Genomic DNA, 24629 nt, shown 5'->3' with positions numbered 1-24629 from the left:
AAATTCCCCAATTAGTTATTGAGTGTATAAGATCAAAATTTTTTTTAATTCTCAAAATTAAGAATGTGTCCTGACTTGACTGTCACCTTTTGGGAAACTTTAGTAATTTGTAGCCTAGATACTGATTCGCAACTTACTTTCAGTGCAATATTTTCGAGCATTATGAAAACCTCATTTGAGTTGTTTCAAAGTTTTCTTTTCAACCTGTTAAATAGAAACTAAAATAGTTTGACCTCTGCTTCCATAGTCGTTTTGCCTTTTTAAAATTTAAAACACTTAGAATTTATTTTTTTTTTTCAATTAAGTTCGGAACACCTTAGTAAATATATTTTTAGAAACCTTTTAAGGCAGTGTGGTTTGTCGTTGTAGGTTTATCAAGTAGAAGATATGTGTGAAGAAGAAATGCCAGAAGAGTCAGATGAATGTGTTCGGATGGACAGAACGCCACCACCACCCACACTGTCTCCAGCAGCTATAACTGTGGGGAGAGAAGATTTGACTTCTGAACATCCTTTGTTAGGTGAGGAAGTACCTAAATTTGGGGAAATTTCCTGCTAGGTAAATGTTAGTAATAAAGTTGAGTAAAGTAAAATTAATGAAGTGTAATAAAGTGAGTATAGAACCCCCACTGGAAATGATATTAAACTAGTTTTTTATGTAATTAATTACAGCAAAACATAATAGAATTCAAGATTTTCTTTTTGTTTCTTTTTTTTTTCATGAGAAACAAAACAATTGATGAGGAGCCACCCAAGTGAAAAACATACTTTAGCCTTCTAATTTTAGTAGTTTTTACAGATATGTTTTACATGCCCAATCAGGTTCATTGGTCAAGCTATTTCTAAGCTTAAAAATTAGGGTAAATCAAAGTTCTATAAAAAGATTTCACTTATGTTTTCCAGAAATCACAAAACATTCTGAGTCATATCTGGCATTCCTCGTAATTACTTGTGATCCAGGCTGAGTACATTTTTAAAAATATTCTTTCCCAGACAGTTCTTAAATTAAGCCTCACTAATTCTTTACTAGAGACATGGATTAAAAAAAATTGTTGTCCTTAAGCATTTAAATTTTTATTCACTACTTTAGTGCTACTCATGAAATCAAGTAAATTCTGTATGCTCCTCCTCACGATATTAACGTGACTGTGAATCCTAGGTATTTTACTTAAAACATTTTACAAAACATTATATAAAACATTTACTAAAACTAAAACATTTACTAAAATAAAACTCATATAGCCCTCTGTCTAGGTCTTAAAAAAATACATTCCATGTTAGATTTTAATTAATTTATCTGTGGATCTATTTAATACAAGCTTTTCTTTTTTTCCCTCTTTTTATTTATTTTATTTTTTTTTTAAATTTTTTTTTTTCAACATTTATTATTTTTGGGACAGAGAGAGACACAGCATGAACGGGGGAGGGTCAGAGAGAGAGGGAGACACAGAATCGGAAACAGGCTCCAGGCTCTGAGCCATCAGCCCAGAGCCCGACGCGGGGCTCGAACTCGACGGACCGCGAGATCGTGACCTGGCTGAAGTCGGACGCTTAACGACTGCGCCACCCAGGCGCCCCTTTTTCCCTCTTTTTAAAAGAACATTTTTAAAGTAAACTCTGCTTCCAACATGGGGCTCACACTCATGACCCTGAAATCAAGAGCTGCATGCTCTGCCCACTGAGCCAGCCAGGTGCCCCATGTTAGATTTTTAAAAACTATGAATATTTAATTTAGATCAGGGTTGGCAAACTACAGTTCATGCTTTAAATCTTTTCTGCTGTCTATTTTTGCATGTCCCATGAGCTGAGGATAGTTTTAAAAGTTCTAAGTGGTAGAGGAAGATCAAAAGAGTAATATTTCATGCCATGTGAAATTATGCAGAATTGAAATTTCATTGTCCATAAATAAAATTCTATACAACACAGCTACGTTCATTTATTCAAATATTGTCTATGTTTACTTTCGTATTCTTGTGGCAAAGAGGAGTAGTTGTAGAGCCCATATGGTTCTTTACAGAAAGCTTGATCCAGATAATAGTCATCTTGATTCAGTCTTCCTTGTAAGTATTCAGTCCTCTTGAATATCTTATGACTCTCGTGATTATTTACGGTAAATAAGAACCCCTGTCACAGGTACAGACACAGATTGTAACAGGACACTGACTTTGCTACCAAAGCTACTCTTGCCATCCCTTTGTTTCAGTTGTGCCACAACTCTAACCCTTATTCCCTTACTATCCGTGAGAATCTCTGGAAGGCACAAAAAGGGAGAAATCAGTTTTCTTCCAACATTTTCTCTCTCCTGAAAAACAGAAAATGTTTAGTCAGTAAAATTAGATAAAATATTTAAGACAAGTTTAATATTGCCTTTGTTTACTCAAAGTCATACCACAAAAACTAGATTTAGGAAAATCTATAGTATTAAATCTTTGTAGTTTCTCTACACTGAAAATGGATTTAATTTTGCTGCAGATTTCCTGGAGTTTGATTTAAAGACAGAAATAAAAGTTTAATTGGATACTAACCTTGCATTGTGACTGTGACTGAATTACCTTAAAAGCATTACTCATGGCAACACAAAGAAAGTTTAAGCACTTGAAATACTGGAACACAAACACAGCTTCACATTTTTTCCCTCAGGAACACAGTTCAGGATTCTGTCACATGTATCCCTCAGGCTAAATTGTCTAGGTACAGTGTAGAGAATCTCTTCTCATTTACTTCATACCTACTACTCTTCTGTAGTGTCTATGAAGGGGCAGAGCAAGCACAAGTTGATTTTTAGAATAGCTCTCAGCAAATCATAAAATAAGCAAACCTGCAAAAACAGAGGGATTTGTTCCCATCCAGTATTTAGTTTTTGTAAATCTCTAAAAATTCCATACAAGTAAAAAGCATCTGTTAAAAAAAAGCTCATGGGGGTTCCTGGGTGGCTCAGTCGGTTAAGCATCCAACTTCAGCTCAGGTCATGATCTCTCAGTTCGTGAGTTCAAGCCCCACGTCAGGCTCTGTGCTGACAGCTCAGAGACAGGAGCCTGCTTCGGATTCTGTATCTTCCTCTCTCTCTCTCTGTTCGTCCCCTGCTGGCACTGTTTTTGTCTCTCTCTGTCAAAAATAAATAAAGATTAAAAAAAAATTTAAAACTCACAGATCTTGTTCAGAAAATGAGACTTTGAATAAGTAGAGTACCTTGTGGCAAAGTCCTATTACTTGTGTTTTCTCTTGTAGTTATCTTAAATCTAGAGAATGTAATAATTTTTCTACTTTCATAACATCAGTGTTTCTCACCTGTTTTTATTTTTAACAGCTGATTATATATACTGGCAAGTAATAGCTATTAGCCTCTTCAAAAAGTCAGTAACTTACAGCTCTATTTTTAACAACATTTAGGACTCTGTGTAAGATTGGCACATTTGTATGTATGATCTAAAAATCAATTGGAACATACACCAAGCAATATTTTCTGAATAAGCCAAATTACACTTAATGCAGCTTTATATTTCTAAAGTAACAAAATATCTATAAATCTGTAAGGGACATTAATATTTTATCTTATTTTTCAGTACCCCCATAGATTTATATTTTCTTTCAAACATAAAACATGGCTTTCAATCCCACTTTATAATTTTATAATTTAATTTCCTTTTATTCTATGAGTAAATGTGAAGATTTGGTAATGTGGGATAGAATTTTTCTGGAGTTCCTCAGTTTCGTAATGCATGCATACAATAACACTGCATGTGTTCCATGAAATCAATAAACTAGCATTTTTCTGTTGACTTTCTTGTTTAGTTTTTAATAAAGGATTGTGTAATTTAAAAATTTCTTTAAATCTTTATAAAATTTATTTTTGAGAGACTGAGCAAGAGTGGGAGAGGGGCAGAGAGAAGGGGAGACACAGTCTGGAGGCAGGCTCCAGGCTCTGAGCTGTCAGCACAGAGCCTGATGCAGGGCTCAAACTCATGGACTGTGAGATGAAATCAGACACCTAACTGACAGAGCCACCCGGGCGCCCCAAGGATTGTGTAATTTTAACAGGTTTTCCAGTACAGTTTATCTTGGTGGATTATTGGTGGAACTAGGTTAATAAATGGCTTATAATAACAGTGCTGTGATCAGATATATTATATGATGTTAATCACATTCGTGTTCTTGAGTGTGAATTGTTAGCTTTTCCATTTCTGAGATTATACAGATGATCGCTACACTGTATTGTTAGCTGAAAATTTTATTCTTTAGGGATTCCTATTTCTTCTCTACCTAACTGGGCTATATTTTGAGCATTTTTGATAGTGGTGTCAACCCTTTTCATACTGATGATGGAGAGGAGTTACCACAGCAATTATAAGAGCATTGTCTCAAGAACTGATTCCCTAGGTTAGTATCCCACCAGCTCCATTACTTAATTAGTTGTGTGTCCTTGACCAAGTTTCTTTATCTTCCTGTTTCCCTTGGGCTAGTTTTGAGGATTAATTGAGTTACAACCTGTGAGGCATTTGCACAGTACCTGGCATGTAAGTGCTCAGTAAATCATACTATTATCTTTACACATGTGCTTTTTTTTTGTTATTTTTCTCAGACATCTCTAGTCACTGATATTTTTAGCTTTCAGCCGGTTCTTTCTATTTCATACAGTCAGTAAAGTTTGGTGCTATCATACGGCTTTCATACAGTTTGGTGCTATTGTACAGCTAGGTAAAGTCTCTATCATAGGCTGTGGGGTCTATCTAATGTGGTCATCAGAGTTTGAAGGGGAGGAATCACAGTGATTCAGCCCAATGTTTTGCAATTGCCTGGTACTAAAGTGTTTCTCCAAACTGACATACACATTGCCATGACTGAAGAGGTATTAAAAAAAGGTACATGGATTGGATTAGCCTTACTGCTTGAAATAAAGGTGATATGCTGTGTAATCCTTTAAAAATCTCTACTTTATGGATTTTATGATCCTTTTTATTTAAGTGTACTTTCAGAGACTCCCCACCAACCACCCCCCCCCCGCCATGCCATCTGGAATATATAAATAGGAACACAGGGAATTTAATATCTGTTTAGCTTAAAAAATTTTTAAAAAGCAACAATTTTCATATTCTTAAGTTGACATTTAAAATATTTTTGTGTCTTATGGGCAAGGTTGGAATGTAACCTGTAACCAAGGTTGGAATGATAACTTTTAGCAAGTTATCCTCTTCTGTAAAGTGGGGATAATAGTGGCTTCTATCTCATAAGATTAAATGAGATTAAATATAAAGTTCTTAGGATGGTGTTTTAAAGCACTAGATCTTAACTATTGTTGCTGTTAATGTTTATTCTTGAATTTTTTTCATATTTGCCTGCACAGAATGATAAAGATAAAAACTGACTTTTCTTTTTCAGAGCAAGTGGAATTACCTGCTGTGGCATCAGTCAGTGCTTCAGTAATTAAATCTCCATCAGATCCTTCACATGTTTCTGTTCCTCCACCTCCACTCTTACTTCCAGCTGCTACCACAAGGAGTAATAGTACTTCTGTACCCAGCAGCATTCCCAGTATAGAAACAAACCTCCACAGGCTATTGTTAAACCACAGATTTTAACGCATGTTATTGAAGGCTTTGTGATTCAGGAGGGATTGGAGCCATTTCCTGTAAGTAGTAAGCAAATTTGTATTTTAAAAATTATTCATGTAGTATTATTTTTAAATGTAGTGTATTGTTCTTTAATAAACTGCTTGTAATTTTATTTCAAAAAAGTTGTCGGGTGCCAGGGTGGCTCCCGTCGGTTGAGCATCCAACTTTGGTTCAGGTCATGATCTCGTAGACTGTGAGTTCGAGCCCCTGCATCAGACTCTGTGCTGACAGTTTGGAGTCTGGAGCCTGCTTCAGATTCTATGTCTCCCTCCTCTCTCTCTCTCTCTCTCTCTCTCTCTCTCTCTCTCTCTCTCCCTCCCCCTCCCCACTTGTGTGTGCATACGCACGCACGCGTGCTCTCTCTCTCTCTCTCTCTCTCTCTCTCTCTCTCTCTCTCTCTGTCTCTCTCTCTCACATGCACACACAATACTAAACATTAAAAAAAAAAAAGTCAATCTCTTGCCTGGAATTCTCTCTCTATATATTCTTTATGTATTTCCAAATACATTTCTAGAATTTTTATACTAGCTATATATAAACTAAGAAAAATTTCAGGATATTAAGGATGTCGATTTTTATAATTTTTAGAGAAAGATAGTTGGAAGTTTATTCCAGTGAAATAAATTTTTAAATTTTTTTTAAGGGGACTGAAATTACACAAAAGTGCCTTATGTTTCTAAGATGGTGTTTCTTTCTCTTTTTTTTTTTGTTTTTTATTCTTTTTTTTTCTCTTAAATTTCTTTCAAGAGAGAACGAGAGAGCAAGTGGGCGAGGGGCAGAGAAAAAGAGGGAGAGAATCCCAAGCAGGCTCTGCACTGTTGGCACAGAGCCCTACCTGGGGCTCAGTCCCACAAACCATGAGATCATGACCTGAGCCAAGATCAAGAGTCAGATGCTTAACTGAGCCATGCAGGCACCCCTAAAATGGTGTTTCTTATATAGTGTGATTACTTTGTGAACTTTTAACTTAAGTGCATGAAATCATAACTTCCTAGTGACCTAATATTTCTGAAGTTATCCAGTTGATGGTTTAAATTAGCAAATAGATTTTCTCATTCTTAAATCTCTGCCTTCAGTCAGATTTTAAAAATGGTTTAAAAATGTTTTAAAATCTTCACATCAAAATGGAGGTGCTGTTTCTGTCACTGAGAGTCTTATGATTTGAGACTAGTTGTATGTAATTTATATGCTAATACCTAGAGAAGAACATTTTTCCTTAGAAAATAAATCAAAGACAGGTGGCCAAAGTCAAAGCCAAATAAGACAAGGAAACAAAATAATTCCCTTCAAAGTCCTTTGAATCATCTGGGTTTTTAGATTTATGGGTGGTGAAGATCTTGCATTGTGATAGTGGGTTGCCTCATCATTTGCCTTTCTTTCAGTTAACTGCGTGTATTAAATGTGGATCTCCTATAGGAATTCTGATAGTGGAACAACAGTCTTTTTCCCTGTTCCTCAGGGTTTGGATTCTGGCAGTGCTGCATACTGTAACCTTTGTTAAGTCACTCAACCTTTTTGATCTTCATTTTTGCTCATATGGCAAATGGAGATTATACTTTGCTCTTAGGGTTGTTGTGAGGATTAAATGTGCGTAAATTGTTTTGTGCAGTGCCTGGCACTTAATATCCATAGCTGCTATTATTAATAATTATTAGTGTCAACTATAACTTTTTTTTCCTGATTACAAAAGTAATGACATTATTTTAAATGGAAGATATGGGAAATGGACAGAGCAAATAATCCTCAGTAATACCACAATGTGTATTGTTTTATAACATATATTTCATATTATCAAGACTATTATATATACAGTTCTGCATCTGTCACATAGTATATTTAGAGCATTTGTTTTCTCATATGATAAATAGTACTTTGGGAATATTTTGAAAGGTTACATAATACTCTGCTTTATGAACAACCATAATTTATGTAATTCTTCCATTATTGTTGGGCGTTTTAGGTTTCTATTATTTAATAATTTCTTTAGCCATAATGGGGTGTCTGGGTGGCTCAGTCAATTAAGCATTCGACTCTTGATTTTGCCTCAGGTCATGGTCTCACAGTTCATGAGATCGAGCCCCAGGCCAGGCTCTACACTGACAGTGCAGAGCCTGCTAGGGATTCTCTGTCTCACTCTCTCTACCCCTCCCCTGCTTGTGCATGTGCTCTCTCAAAATAAATAAAAGATAAATAGTAATAATTTCTTTAGGATGAATTCCTAGAAGTACAGATACTGGATCACATTACGTATGTATTCATAAGACTCATGGTATATATATGCTAAATTGTTTTCTGGAAAGATTATTTAAATATATTCACACAGCAGAAGTGTAAACTCTTAGTAGCACTGCATATTACAGTTTCTTTAGTAATACCTTTTTGTAAATTTTACTTGAGGCATAATGTATATACTAACTGAAATGAACAAAATTTAAAAGTTCACGGGTGATTATTCTCTGAAGTTAAATGTAGAATTTACAGTAAGCATCATTTACCATCTGTGGCAGATACTGGAGACTTAACCAGCATTCTTAAATAGAAATAGGAGGTTCTATTTCAGATTAGCTAAAAGTTCACTAGCAAATCAGTAAATGTTTTTTTTGGGTTGTTTTTGCTGAAAATATTTCTGAAATAAGTATTCATGACTTAACCAAGTATACTGAACATAAGTGAATATTTTGTTGTTGATTTTTTTTTTTAATTTTTTTAACGTTTATTTATTTTTGAGACAGAGAGAGACAGAGCATGAATGAGGGAGGGTCAGAGAGAGAGAGAGAGGGAGACACAGAATCTGAAACAGGCTCCAGGCTCTGAGCTGTCAGCACAGAGCCCGACGCGGGGCTTGAACTCACAGACCGCGAGATCACGACCTGAGCCGAAGTCAGAGGCTTAACCGACTGAGCCACACAGGCGCCCCTGTTGTTGATTTTAATGTTAATGTTTGAGGATTTTTCCAATTCTTTTTGTTTTTATATTGGATTAGGCTGCTGAATTAGGAGTCAGGAGACTTGAGTTCTAGGCCTGATTCTGCCTCTGTAAAGAAATCACCTAAACACTTTGAACATTAGTTCTCTTGCTTTTTTAAAAAAATACTTATTTGAGAGAGAGAGAACGCACGCATATGCGAGCAGGGGTGGGGCAGAGAGAGGGAGAGTGAGAGGTGGAGAGAAAGAATCTCAAGCAGGCTCTGTGCTTTGAATGGAGCCCAGTGCAGGGCTCGATCTCACAAACCATGAGATCATGACCTGAGCCAAAATCAAGAGTCTGATGCTTAACCAACTGAGCTACCCAGGTGCCCTATAGTTCTCTTATTTTTAAAATACATACAATAATGATCTATCCTAAGGCGGTAACTCTTTAAGTAAAAAGTTTTGTACGTGAAAAATAAATCTTAAAAGTTGTTGCAGAAAAAAAATAAGTTGAGGATACTGGCTAATCAAAATTTATTACATATTTTTCAAAACATGAAAATATGTAATATTTTTTAATGTTTGTTTTGAGACATAGTGTGTGAGCTGGGGAGGGGCAGAGAGAGAGAGGGAGAGAGGATCTGAAGCAGGCTCCGTGCCAGAGTCCAGTGTGGGGCTCGAACTCCAGACTGTGAGATCATGACCTGAGCCAAAGTCAGATGCTTAGCCGACTGAGCCCCCCAAGATGCCCCAAAGACATTTTTAAACTATTTGCCTAAACTAGAACACTAGGTTCTATTTGACAGATTTTGAAGCATCCATATTGGTGATGACTTGAAATACAAACTGTTGATGTCTAGATTGCCTAAAATTTTCTTAATGATGGACCTGATTGGCTGAACAAGTAAATTATCACAGATACTATTCATTTCAAGAGGGTTTTTTTAACTAAGTTTTTTTTTTTTAAGATTTTTTTTTTATTTGTTTTGAGAGAGAGAGAGAGAGAGTCAGTCCCAAGGAGGCTCTGCGCTGTCAGTGCAGAGCCAGACATGGGACTCCGTCTCATGAACCGTGAGATCATGACCTGAGCTGAAATCAAGAGTTGGATGCTTAACCGACTGAGCCACCCAGTGGCCCCTTAACCAAGTTATTTCTGAAAAACCTTTTAAAAGATTGTTTTATTCTGTGTCTCATTTAAAGGTGAGCCGTTCGTCTTTGCTAATAGAACAGCCTGTGAAAAAAAGGCCTCTTTGGATAATCAGGTGATAAACTCTGTGTGTGTTCAGCCAGAGCTACAGAATAATACAAAGCATGGAGATAATTCATCTGACACAGAAATGGAAGACATGATTGCTGAAGGTTTGTGGATTTTACTTAAGATACTGTTTAAATTAACTTTGACTTTTACTGCTTGAAACACAATATGGATTTTTATTCTACACATATTCTCACACTGGGAAGACAAAAGTAAATGGAAAGCTAATCAGACCTTTAATGGCTAAATAATTCAAATAGCAAGATGTTTAATTTGCATAATGTCAGATTGACCTTTGAAGGAGTGTGGGAGGGAAAAGTTCCCCTATATACGAAAGTAGTTCAGAATTTTAGCATCAAAACAACCAGTTCTCTTTTTCTAAGCAGACTGAGTTTGCTTAAAATTTTAAAACTCCTGGGTTGTTTGGTTTTAGGCTTTCCATATTCTGATGTTTGATGTTAGGTGGGAATTACAGTTGTATTAAGGATGTACCTGTCAATCAAGAAGTAATTAAATTTGTTCAAAGAGGAAAATATCACTAAATCTTCTTATTGTTAGAGACTCCTCTTTTAAAGACTGTAGTCTAATAGTGAATATTCCGGAATGAACACAAATACATTCAGAACTGATACCTTTTATTGATTCTGATCATGGTCCTGTCCTTGCAACACAGTTGAATCAAATAACATTCAGTGTAGCCAGGGCTGCACAGTAGTGGTTTTATAAACATCTGTGTCAAAGTAGTTGTCCTCAGTATCTTAGTGTATTTCATCTGAAATTAATTTTCACATGTTTATTGAGCATGTACTGTGTGCCTGTACTTTGCTAAATTAAACAAAATAGCATGCTGGTAAACAAAATATATAATTGTCTTTGCCCACAGTTTACCTGATTATTAAAAGGAAGGCACCTGTGTCATTGTTACTACCTTATAAACTGTTGCAATATATTCATCCCTGGTTTATTTTTATTTGAACAGGGAAGAGTATGATAGTATCAAATTTGGTTTTACTGCTAACTTATATTGAGATCAGTTTGGTTTCTTTTACTTAAAAAAATGTTAACAATGAGAAATTTCAAACCTACACAAATCAGAATTGTATAATGAATCCTCACCCAGACTCAACACTGTTACCCGATTTCAAACATTATTTTGCCACGCTAGTTTCATCCATCTCTTTTGTTTTCCTCCCTCCGTTTCCCCTTCTTCCTTTCTGTCACTTTTCTCTTTCTCTTCTTTTCTTCCCTCCTCCTTTCTGTTAAAAAAGTCCTCATTTCATTGCGCATTTCTAAAAATATATACGGGGCATCTGGGTGGCTCAGGCAGTTAAGTGTCTGACGTCAACCAGGTGATGATCTCGTAGTTCGTGAATTTGAGCCCTGTGTTGGGCTCCCTGCTGTCAGCATAGAGCCTGCTTCAGCTCCTCTGTCTCCCTCTGTCTGCCTCTCCCCCTCTCAAAAGCAAACATTAAGGAAAAACCCGCTAAGTTTAAAAAAAAAATTTTAAATAAATAAAAATGCATACATTTTCTCATAATAACTATAATGCTGTGTCGCATGAAACAATATTAATAGTAATTCTTTGAGGTCATCTAGTACCTGGTTCATATTGAGATTTCCTCAATTATATAAATTGTATAAATATCCTTTTATAGTTATTTTTCTTTTTTTTTTTTTTTTTTTAATTTTTTTTTTTCAACGTTTATTTATTTTTGGGACAGAGAGAGGCAGAGCATGAACGGGGGAGGGGCAGAGAGAGAGGGAGACACAGAATCGGAAACAGGCTCCAGGCTCCGAGCCATCAGCCCAGAGCCTGACGCGGGGCTCGAACTCATGGAGCGCGAGATCGTGACCTGGCTGAAGTCGGACGCTTTAACCGACTGCGCCACCCAGGCGCCCCTATAGTTATTTTTCAAATCAGAATCCAACAATGTCTGCATTTTACCTTTTGTTATGAATTTAATTTCACTTAATTCCTGAATAATTTAGTTATACATACTATTCTGAGAAAATGTTTCATTTGAGCTGAAGAATAGTAAAGATGAATGTACAGGGATTTTTTTTTTTTTTTTTTTTTGGCCTATAGCTACAATAAGTGTATATATGAACATTCTAAACTTAAAAGCACATATAATGTGCTGTCTTGTGTGTATACATTGGAGAAAAATGGAAAACTGTTTAGGAAGCTTCACAGCATATGCCATATATCATGGCTTATATATAGACATACAGCATATGTTAGACTGTGCTAGAACCTGAGAGGAGCTTTTGACCTAGTAGGAACTGATGAATGTAAGATAGCTAAGGAGTAACATATAGTAAGTTTTAAATGAAGTATATAGACAGTATGAACTTGGGACTTTAAAATAAGTTTTAAAACTAGTTGAGACAAACCACATTGTGCTTTTATAACCACAATGAGGTATCATCTCACACAAGTCAGAATGGCTAGTATCAAAAAGATAAGAAGTGTTGGTGAGAATGTAGAGAAAAGGGAACCCTCATGTATGGTTGGTGGGAATGTAAATTGATGCGATCACTATGGAGAATAGTATGATGGTTCCTCAGAAAACTAAAAAAACATAGCATATGATCTAGTAATTCCACTTTTGGGTATTTACACAAAGAAAATGAAAACATTAATTTAAAAAGATATATGCACCCCTGTATTTACTGCATCATTATTTATAGTACCCAAGATGTGGAAGCAGCCCGTGTCCATCAATAGGTGAATGAATAAATATGTAGTATATATACAATGGAATATTACTCAGCCATAAAAAGAATGGAATTTTGCTATTTGTGACAACATGGATGGACCTGTAGGGTGTTACGCTAAATGAAATAAACCAGACAATCTGATTTCGCTTATATGTGAATTCTAAAAGATAAAACAAGCAGGGGAGCCTGTGTGGCTCAGTTGGTTGAGCATCTGACTCTTGACCTCAGCTTAGGTCATGATCCCAGGGTTGTTGTGGGATCAGGCTCCACATCAGGCTCTGTGCTAAGCATGGAGCCTGCTTAAGATTCGCATGCTCGCTCACTCTGTCTCTCTCTCTCTCCCCTCCCTCCTCTCCCTGCTCTCTTTCTCTCTAAAAAAATAAAATAAAAAAATAAAAAAACAAATAACAACCACAGAAAGAAATAGACTTATAAATATGGAGAACAAACTGGTGGTTGCCAAAGGAGAGAGGATGGGAGGATGGGTGAAATTAGTGCAGGAGATTAAAAGGTACAGACTTCCAGCCATAAAATAATTAAGTCACGTGGCTGGAAAGTACAGTATAGGGAATATAGTAGTATTGTTACACATTTGTAGCAAGTATTTCATAATGCATATAATTGCTGAATGACTATCTTGTGTACCTGAAACTAATTTGTCAATTATACTTCAATTAAAAAAAAACCTGGTTGATGGAATGTTCTGAATATGTCTGTTAAATCCATCTGGTACAGTGTGTCATTCACAGTCACTGTTTTTGTTGATTTTCTGTTTGGATGATCTGTTCATCCGTGTAAATGGGGTGTTAAAGTCTGCTACTATTATTACTGTCGATGATATCCTTTGTATTTGTTATTAACTATTTTACGTATTTGGGTGCTTTGACATTGGGTGCATAAATATTTACAATTGTTATATCCTCTGTTATACCCTTGTTGGATTGTCCCCTTTATTATTATAGTGTCCTTTGTCTCTTCTTACAGTCTTTGTTTTAAAGTCTATTTTGTCTGATGTAAGTATTGCTATCCTAGATTTCCTTTGACATCCATTTGCATGATAAATGTTTCTCCATCCCCTCCTTTTCAATCTACAGTTGTCTTTTGGTCTCAAATGAGTCGCTTATAGGCAGCATATAGATGGGTCTTGCTTTTTTATCCACCCTGTCACCCTGTGTCTTTTGATTGGAGCATTTAGTCCATTTACATTCAAAGTAATTACTGATACGTGTTTATTGACACTTTGTTACTTGTTTTATGGTTGTTTCTATAGAACACTTGAAAAGAATGCAAACTGGTACAGCCACTGTGGAAAACACTATGGAGGTTCCTCAAAAAATTAAAAATAGAACTACTCTCCATTCCAATAATCGCAGTATTGGGTATTTCCCCCCAAAATACAAAAACGCTAATCCAAAAGGATACATGCACACCTATGTTTACTGCAGCATTATTTATAATAACCAGCACTGGAAGCAGCCCATGTGTCTAGTGATAGATGAATATATAAAGAAAATGTGATATTTACATGCAATGGAATATTATCCAGCCATAAAAAAGAATGAAATTTTGCCATTTGCAACAACATGGATAGAGCTAGAGAGTATCACGCTAAGTGAAATAAATCAGTTAGACAAAGATAACATAAGATCTCACTTACATGTGGAATTTAAGAAACAAAACAATGAGCAAAGGACAAAGGAGACAAACCAAGAAACAGAGTCTTAACTATCAAGAACAAACTGATGGTTACCAGAGGGGAAGTGGGGGAACTAGGTGATGGGATTAAAGATTATGCTGATGGAAAACAACAGCAACAACAAACCTGGTGGAGATTATTGCCAGTTTGGTAAGTTTTCTGTAAAGATGGGATTTGACCTGGGATGATAAAACACAGATTTAAGTTAATGAACAGGAAGAACCTTTTAAATTGGAACCATGAATAAATGTACAAAGGATGTGCAGTAACTTCATAAGGGGCAGCAAAAAGTAGACTGTTGGGTTAGAGAAGTAATGAGAAGTAAGACTGGCAGAATCAGATTGTAGAGCATCTTGGATATTTGACCAAGTAGTTAGGAGTTATCTTTTCAAGAGGATGGTTACTGAAGATTTTTAGGCAGGTAACATGAAAAGAGGGTTTTGGAAACTGCTGGTCATCTGTAAGATGAATGTAGGTTTGGCATGTAATTGATACTTGTAGTTATGTTGAGAAGAGAAAGGAAAGGATTTATGGAGGATAAGGCAAAGGGTAGTTTAACAGGGTAAGTTACCAGAGTAAGGCAAAGAAAGATTTAAAGATGATTAATCTGAGCAAGGAGTAAGTAGTAAATAAACCATAGAGATCTAATGCATAATACAATTGCTTGGAGACTAAAACTGAAGTATTCCAACCACTAAACAGGAAGGATAACAGGGTGATGGAAGTGCTAAATATTGCTACAATAGCAATCATCATATATAAATGTCACATTGTACATTTAAATTTGCACAGTGTTATAAGGTAAATGTAGTCCATGAAAAAGACGCATCTGTTTCACAGTAGAGATATTTACATAGAATATGCCAAATTTTTAAATATTTCATTTAATTTCCCAAGGTAATTTTATAAGTGTTTCTATTACTGTGTACTTCACTGTTTATGGGAAGTACTATAGGGTGAAATGGTGAGGTCATTTATTTAGTGGCTTTTAGTAGTATATACAGTTTAATTCAGTAGAATAAAACTTAGTGTAAGGATTATTCTGGCATCTAAGCTGCCAGTGTGTTAGGGCTCTGTCATCCCTAGAATGTTGCTTTCATTTCTAAGATAGTTAATCTTCATTTTCACATTCTAAAGAGTGAGTTGGGGGAAAGGGCATCACACGTCATGAATGGCCACACCTTAGGCAGAAACTGTAGTTTTTGTTTTCAGAGACCCTATGTCTTGTTACAAATTAGGATTTGTTGCTGTAGGAGAAAAGTGAAGAATGGAAGGGGGAGAATTACCAGCTGTCTGTGCCATAGACTCCTATCTTTATTAGCTGAAGCAACAGTTTTTGAACTCTTTTGGCTCTGTAATTTTTTATTCACCAATGTAGAAAAGTAGACTTGTTAACATTACCAAATTTGTTAAAATTCTGACAAACATTGGAACAGATTTTTTTTAATTTTTTTTTAAATGTTTTTATTGATTTTGAGACAGAGAGACAGAGCATGAGCAGGGGAGGAGCAGAGAGAGAGGGAGACCCAGAAACCGAAGCAGGCTCCAGGCTCTGAGCTGTCAGCACAGAGCCCGATGCGGGGCTTGAATTCACGGACTGTGAGATCATGACCTGAGCCGAAGTCGGACGCTCAACCGACTGAGCCACCCAGGTGCCCCGAGGAACAGATTTTTGAATCTGTTAATGTTCCTCTCTTCATTATGAGAAATAAAGCTGATGTTCATTTTTTGTTAGGTTGTTAGCCCTTAGACCATACCTGTTTGGACCCAAAACATTTCTTCTTCTTTATAAGGTATTCTAGCCTATTATCACATGTTGTATATTGCGACATTAATTAATAGAAACTTTTTAAACAAAGCTTTCAGTGTAGTCTGGAAGTGGAACAACTTGATGTCCAGACTCTTTAGGGCCAGATTGGTGTCAGTGGTAGGTGACTGAGAGGTTCTGTCTCCTGTATAGGCTTTTCAAAGTCAGTTCAGGTTTCAAGCATGACAAAGTGAAAACAATACTGGAAGTTGTGACATCAGGTCCCAGGAATGTGTTGTTGAGCCACAGTTGTGTAAAAGGCATTTCTAGGTCATTGGAAGGAGTAATTTTAGTTTTACTTCTTTTGAGACCATTTCTTCTTCATTGCTACTCAGCAGATGAGTTTTACTTATGAAGATAGTCGTGAAAATTTTTTAAAATGACCTCTTGCTAGTTCATGATTTGATCAGTCATGATGATGTATTTGGATGTCCCCTGGAACTTCAGATATTTCAGAGTATGTTTTTAGTAGCTGTAGCTGTCTTATGTTGCTTTAGCACTTTGCCATTGCTTCTCCAATAACACTAGGATAGACTGCCTAAACTTCCTGAGAACATGTCATCCATGCCTACATTTCAGAGTCTCTTTATCTTAATAAGCCTTTGGTTAAATGAGTAACATAGAAAAGCACACATGGAACTCATAGCTAAAAGCTTTAATTAGTAAAGTGTGTTTCGTGTATTTTACATAACGCGGCCTAGGAACTATGGTGACGCAAGAACATGGTAGAATATGGTGGGTTTAAGAATGTTAACGGTTTTTAGTTCTTAAGTACTTATTACAGGTCTTGGTACTCTTAATTCTTATGTGGAAAATAGGAAATGGAACTGCCTCTTTTTTATGCCTACTGTCGTCATTGCAGTTCTTTGGGAAAGGTATTATAAACCCCATTTTACAGATGAGAAAGCTGTGGGCGATGAAAATTAAATTGCTTGCTGCTGAATACTGGAGGATTTAGGTAGGAGGTTTCCTTGGGTCTAGTGCTATGGCTTGAAGAAAACTATGGATATGGGGGGGGGGAGGGAAGGATATTCTAACTTAATAGTGCTCTGACAAGAAGGAGCAGAGGTTAGAAATGACAAAATTATTTGTGATTTTTAAGATTAATATAAATTATTTTATTTTTATACGATACACATAAAAGGGACTATTTTATAATTAGGTATCTATATCTTTATATTTTCTGTTATATATTGCAGATCTTTGAAAAGGTTAATTATCTTATATGCTCCTCTGACATCAAGTATATTAAAATTTTAGCTCCTCTTTGAAGGCATCCTTGTCTCCAGTTACAATGAAGTGTTCTCTGCTATATATCTTCATAGCACAGGGAACCAAAATTCATAGCCTATACAGTGCTTTTTGAAAGTGTTCCTCCTGAAGGTTACTTACTCATCTTCACTTCTTGTAACACTGCTCAATAAAGTTATTTGCACATTTTAGGTATGTTGGATTCTTAGCAGAATGAACCTTTAAAAATGCATTGCTTACTTATATAGAGAAAGTTCCATAAAGTTTTTATAGAGGAGCAAGAGGGAATTGATGGATGCAGTTGCTTTTGTAGTATCTTCCTTGCCAAAGTGATTGTGGATTGAAAAGTTAAAAGACCATTCCTTTAAGTTTCCTGGAGGGACTGAACTAGCTGCATCCAACCAAAGTAGAGGCTTAAAATTTGCCACAATTAAATTTTTGGAAGTTTTTTTCCTTTGTTTCCTTCTTTTTTAGAGACATTAGAAGAAATGGACAGTGAGTTGCTCAAGTGTGAATTCTGTGGGAAGATGGGATATGCTAATGAATTTCTTCGGTCAAAACGATTCTGTACTATGTCCTGTGCCAAAAGGTATTTCTATTCTCTTGACTTTCCTAAAGCATAAACCAACAACTACTGTAACAAAACCAAAAAACTTGTAGAGTTTACCGGTGGCCAAAACTAGATATTGTAATATAGAGGAAGAATATCAAATAGGCATTATCTGGAGCTACTTTGATATTTAGTTATTAAATTTTGTTCTGTGAAAATTACATATCATAACATTTACAGTGAGTTTTACAGCATATTCTGATACTGAAGTAGCAATCTCATGTTAAGAATATGCTTAGGAGAATCTCTCCTGTGAACAGACAGACTACTAATCCTTAAGGTATCAAAACAGTATTTCTTTTATCACCTGGTTGTTGGTCAGTATTAAAATACCAAGATTTACTTTGTTTTTTGTTTATTTTATTTTATTAATTGAATTTTAATTTTATTAGAGAGCCTGGGGAGGGGAGAAGGCAGAGGGAGAGAGAGAATCTCAAGCAGGCTCCACTCTTAGCGCACAGCCCAATGTGGGGCTCAATCCCACGACCCTGGGATTGTGACTTGAGCCAAAATCAGGAGTCAGACACTCCACCCACTGAGCCACCCAGGCGCCTCAGGATTTACTTTTTTTTGTTTTAAAATGTTTTAATTTGTTTTAATTATATCCTATTTATTTTAGCTTTTTTTTTTTAATTTTTTTTTTTTCAACGTTTATTTATTTTTGGGACAGAGAGAGACAGAGCATGAACGGGGGAGGGGCAGAGAGAGAGGGAGACACAGAATCGGAAACAGGCTCCAGGCCCCGAGCCATCAGCCCAGAGCCCGACGCGGGGCTCGAACTCACGGACCGCGAGATCGTGACCTGGCTGAAGTCGGACGCCTAACCGACTGTGCCACCCAGGCGCCCCTATTTTAGCTTTTTAAGTGGGACAGCTGTAGCACAATTTCTCCACGTTGTTACATTATCAGAGAGCAAAATATGTCTTTTCTAAATCTCTATTTTCAATAGTAATATTGTAGGTAAACAGTACTAATAACAAAAGAAATGTTTAGGGTCTTCGTTACTCTTGTCACAGATTTAGTTTACATTAAAAAAAAAAAAACCTGATGCTGATAATAAATCCTAATATAAGTATTCACCACTAGAGGTGAGGTGTATGTACAGATTATTTTGAAATTTGTTCTCTGTTCCAGGAAGTGGTGATTCTCTCAAAGAATATATCTTAATTGTTTACATCTAGGGATTTTCTTGCTTGAACATACTATTTAGTATGGTGCCACTTAAATAATACTTAGTAAAACTTAAGTAAGTAATAGAAGTATTTTCCACCAAAAATGGCTTCATTTGGTTTCTCATGTCAATTTTTTATTCACATATTATCTCACGTTATTGATAGCCCTAAGCAAGTTCTATAACTCCTGTTTAAACTTGGGAGTTTTCCATAAAAAGACTAGTGGCTCTCTGGTTCTAAGTGATTAACAACTCTGAGGAGAAAGGGCAGCCTTTCATAATATTTTAAAGGTCTTGATTATTTAGAAGTTATTTCAGAACATTTAATGCTACCATCACTCCTCCCAGAGATGATTACTGCTGTTGTCAAGTTATTCTACGTAGATGAATTTCTTTAGAAGGTTAGGGATCTTAACATAAGAGAAATGCAGACAGAGCAAAAAAGAGAGGATAAATTAGGTCAGGGAAGAAATCCTGCTATTTACATGTCTGCCTTGGAGATTTAAATATTTAGGGACTAAACAGCGAGTGTAAGGTTAGTCTCTCTTCTCTCTAGTCTTGGAGGAAGGAAGGTTTGTGAATGGAAATTGCTATGAATGGAAATCAGAAACCTACAGCGCTGAGCCCACAGATCAGCATAATGAACACAGCTGAGCTTGTTGAACTGTTTTAGGGTAACATGAAGTGGCCATCAGGACACTTTTTGTTTTTTAAGTTTATTTAGGAGAGAGTGAATGTGTGAGTTGGGGAGGGTCAGAGAGGAGAGGAAGAGAGAAAATCCCAAGCAGACTCTGTCCTGGGCTTGATCCCAGGGACCCTGAGATCATGACCTGAGCTGAAATCAAGAGTCAGACACTTAACCAAATGAGCCACCCAGGTGCCCTGTGAACATATTTTTAAATATATATATTTTTTTTAGGGAAAAAATAGCTTATTCATTTTCATGGTACTCCTTCCACCACCTGATATCTTCATAAAACATAGGTGAGGAAAATACACTTTGGTATCTGTATATTGGTCCTAGGATAGTTATCAATAGCAAAATTAATTGGGATTTATTCTTGTCATTTTCCTGAGAAATCTTAGAGGAAGAGTCTTGACAATATGAAGTTACAGTGCAGTTTTTTTTTTTAAATATTTTTAAGACCGTGAGGTGGCAGGGACAGAGGATCCGAGGCAGGCTCTGTGCAGACAGCAAAGAGCCCGATGTAGAGTATGAACTCATGAACTGTGAGATCATGACGTGGGCTGAAGTCAGATGCTTAACCAACTGAGCCACTCAGGTGCCCCTACAGTAGCAGTTTTGGATGTATAAAAAAGAACTGTATGTATTTTTCTTAGCCTTTCTTTAGCTTTTCAGAAATTTGTTTCTTAGATTATCTCTTCTGCTTTTTTTTTTTTAAGTTTATTTATTTTGAGAGAGTGAGAACGTGAGAGAGTGGAGGGGCAGAGAGAAGAGAGATAATCCCAAGCAGGCTCTTCACTGTCAGCACAGAGCCCAGTGTGGGGCTCCATCTCACAAACTGTGAGATCATGACCTGAGCCAATCTCAAGAGTTGGATGCTTAACTGACTGAGCCACCCTGGGCATCCCTTGCTCTTCTTTCTAGGGAAGGGGTTGGCAAACTGTACCCAGGCCAAGTCATCTGTGTATCCTGTTTTTGGATGGCGCCTGAGCTAAGGATTGTTTTTCAATTTTTAGGGGGTTGGAAAAAAGATAAAATAATATTTCACGACACATGAAAACTATGTGAAACTCAAATTTTACTCTAAATAAAATCTTTTGGAACACAGCCATGCTCATTTATTGTTCATGGCTGATGGCTGCTTTCATGTTACAGTTACAGTGTTAAGTAGTTGTGACAGTCTTGTATTGTCTACAAAGCCAAAAATATTTACCGTCTGGTCCTTTGTAGAAAAAGTTTACCAGCCCTGTTCTAGGGCCTTGAAACCCAATAAACCACACAGGACTTTTTTTAAACTGTCATCATGTCTTACATTAAAAAAAACATTAGTCTATTTTGATAAAATGAAAATAATCTTCCAGCCAGTTTTAAAGAATTATGTGTATTTGAATTTCCTAAATAGAACTATGATGAATTTGTGCAACTTCAAAATCTCAACTTTACGTTTTCACTCTTTGATTTCAGTATTATTTGAAAAATCTTTTACTAGCCATTTGAGATTTCCCCCTCTCTACTATACTAACCTTTCTTACTATATTAATCTCTCTTCAGAAACGATTACTTAGGAAAATAGTTTGAACATCTACACAATTAATTCAAACTTCTTTTTTCCTGGAGCCTTGAATTATTTTGCAGTAAATTGGTTATCCTCTATATCATGCTGTTATTAGGAGAAAATATCAATACCTATTGGTATCCAATAATGTATTGAGAGCTATATTATGATATATACAGAGACCATTTTTTGACTGTCACCATAAGTAAATCCATTGAACACTACTATGGTTTACTTTCTGAGGTATCACAGTCTTTAATGAAGTATCTGGCACTTACTGATTCACAAGTGCACTTTAAAGTCGTAATTAAATACTAAATGGAGTGTTCCATGTATCATTTAATATTTTTTCTTACTTGAATTTCTTAGGTACAATGTTAGCTGTTCTAAAAAATTTGCACTTAGTCGTTGGAATCGTAAGCCTGATAATCAGAGTCTTGGGCATCGTGGCCGTCGTCCAAGTGGCCCTGATGGGGCAGCAAGAGAACATATCCTTAGGCAGGTCTGTAGAAACCTTGCTTCAATGTACAATACCCTTTTCAGAAATGTAAGGAAAGTGCAATGCTGTATTTTACTTGTACTACATTTTCCAGCTTCCAATTACTTATCCATCTGCAGAAGAAGACTTGGCTTCTCATGAAGATTCTGTTCCATCTGCTATGACAACACGCCTGCGCAGGCAGAGTGAGCGGGAAAGAGAACGTGAGCTCCGGGATGTGAGAATTAGGAAAATGCCTGAGAACAGTGATTTGCTACCAGTTGCACAAACAGAGCCATCTATATGGACAGTTGATGATGTCTGGGCCTTCATCCATTCTTTGCCTGGTATGTAATTCACCACTTTGGCTTTAATATTTTTCTTGTGCATTCACACACAGGAATGATGTTAGATACATCCACACCTATTGCACTAAAGGGCTAGAGAAGTACTATGTATATGTGTTAATTAAATGGCATTTGCTATTGAAATGTGATCTGTTTCCTCTTGCTTATTCCCTCAGCACAACTGGGTATTTTCTCATACCCCCCAAGTCGATAAAACTGACTAGTCCTGCTTCTGCTGTGACACCTCAGCCGGTGAAGATATTAAAGGTGCTCTCTTCTCTTCAGTCTGATTTCTCTCGAGAGGTCAGTAGAGAGATTGAGTCAGACACTTCTTCCCTTCTGCTCTTCTATTTTTCTATTCCATTTCCTCTTTATTTCCTAATTTAACCTTTTTTAAATAAAATAAGAGAGACTATATATATATTTTTTTCTTTTTGCATTTTTGAAAGCTAATCAAGACCTTTTAGAATATGATAACATTTTGGTTTCTTTTTAACAAATCAAGATGGTTCTTTTAAAGGAAGCTGCATTCCTTGATTCTTTTCAATAAGTAGACATCAAGAACACTTCTGGAATTTGATTTTTTAAGTAGACAACTAAAATTCATTTATGATATTCCATTCCAATATTGAGGGTAACTTTCTTATTTATGTTTTTTCTGCTCTCTCATTTTGGTACTCTTTCCATCAGCTTAATTCTTTATGTTCTTTATCTTTTTTAATGCAACAGTCTTTTATAGCTACTTTCTCCAAGGGGCTGGTTACTAAAGATAATTGCAGCATTGCTCATGATGAGACCCACACTGATTATATATATTAAGAGTATATTTTTTTTAAATCAGCAAATCTTATCATTCATTCCATTATGAATATGGAAAACAAGGAGATTTTTTAAATGTTTGCTCCATTTTGATTTTATTGTGAATCATACTGTTTCTCTTGACACAAGCTTTCCAGAAAAGTATATTCCCTTTGAACTTGTCTACAGACTTAGTAAAATTAATCCAGCTACTTTTGCTGATTAATCTATGAAGGTAACCACTATCTCAGAAGCAAACCTACAGTTAATGTGCTGAGTGAAGAAAGTATATTCAGAACTAGTACTACTTTAAAAAAACCTGTCATTTTACCTTATATACAGAATTCTATGACATTTTATTGTTTTTTCTTTAAGGTTTATGCATTTATTTTGATGGAGAGAGAGTGGGGTGTGGGGCAGGGAGAGAGGGAAAGAGAATCCCAAGCAGGCTCTACACTGTCAGCACAGAGCCCAGTGTGGGGCTTGAACTCAAACCGTGAGATCGTGACCTGAGCCGAAAGCAAGACCCGGTTGCTTAATTGACTTGAGCCATCCAGGCGCCCCATTTTATTATTTTTCAGTACCTTGTTTTAGAAGTGAAAATAAGTCTTCTTTTAATTAAACAAGTTATAGACACTTTTAAAGAAAGATTGCAATTGTTTTAAAGAGAGGATACGTTTTTCATAGAAGATTTTGAAGCACACACCTAAGAAACTTAGGTGTGAGTTAAGCGCTGACCATAGAGGTTTTGAATCTGCTTTAAAACTGGTATGTTAGAGGATGGTGAGTCTTCACTGGTTGTGGTTTTAATATATGAGGACTGAAATGAATTTTAGTTTTTAGGCCAGTCTAGATATCATGAGAATTAACACTGGAATCTTTACTGATCCCCTGCTTGACTTTGATTCTGTCCTCTTCAGAAGTAGTTTCCACATGGGTGTGTGAACTGTTAGCCTGATTTCTCATTTGGGGGAAACTATTTCCTTTGGGAAAGGAGGGTTTGTTCATAACCTGAGGAAAGTAGTTGGTCAAATAATGAACAATTAATAGACATCTGATTCTTCTAGCATTTCATATGCTTTTTTTTTTTTTTTAGAACAAAGGCTAAATTCTTGTCTCATTCTTGCTTCTTCAGTTGAAAAAAAAATATTATTGCTTATAGCTTGAGATGCTTGTCTTACTGAGTTCATTGAGACACAATTTTGCCAGTTATTCAAAGAATATTACATATCATTAAAGGGAAACTGCTTTATAATTTAGAATTGCTTGGTACTGTGTAAGTCTGCTTAATGTAACTCTGCTTTCCTTTTACTGATTAAATGGGACTATTTCCAAACTGCTTTGACAGGCTAAATAACAAGATTATCTGTGTGATCAGTTCTATCTTCTTTCACAAAGTTTCTCTGAGTAATTAATGTCTGTGACTTACAGAAAATCTTCTATCAGAAAATGCTTTTGTCTTCATTTCTGTGTACTCCTTTGGCCTTTGTAAACTTGTTTGAAGCCTCTTTCAAGCTCATTCAGGAATGTGTTCCACCCCCCACCAAGAAGTCTACTTTCAAACTTTTCTCATAGAAGGAACGAGCTTATAAATTTTGTAATCTCTTATTTTCATTCTTTCCAGTTGAGATAGACTTCCCTCTTTATTCAGGGCACCTAAATTTACTCCTGGAGTTTCCTCTTCTCTTTGTGTAATGTCGTCTTGTGAACCATCCTGGTGAGACCATGTTAGAGCTGG

General features: G+C 36.1%; 1 protein-coding gene across 1 annotated transcript in view; it reads left to right on the top strand.

Moving 5' to 3' along the window:
* PHC3 (polyhomeotic homolog 3) overlaps positions 1-24629 on the top strand; it is a 78905-nt gene that overhangs the window by 47844 nt on the left and 6432 nt on the right. The window contains 8 exon segments of the mRNA XM_030330603.1: positions 370-520; positions 5376-5531; positions 5534-5625; positions 9718-9763; positions 9766-9876; positions 17722-17836; positions 21638-21770; positions 21862-22093. Of these exon segments, the coding sequence (XP_030186463.1) occupies positions 370-520; positions 5376-5531; positions 5534-5625; positions 9718-9763; positions 9766-9876; positions 17722-17836; positions 21638-21770; positions 21862-22093 (1036 nt within the window).

This window comes from Lynx canadensis, chromosome C2 (assembly GCF_007474595.2).
Source record: "Lynx canadensis isolate LIC74 chromosome C2, mLynCan4.pri.v2, whole genome shotgun sequence".
NCBI classification, from domain to species: domain Eukaryota; kingdom Metazoa; phylum Chordata; class Mammalia; order Carnivora; family Felidae; genus Lynx; species Lynx canadensis.
Note: the sequence above shows the minus strand (reverse complement) of the source record. Positions and strands in the feature narration are given on the sequence as shown.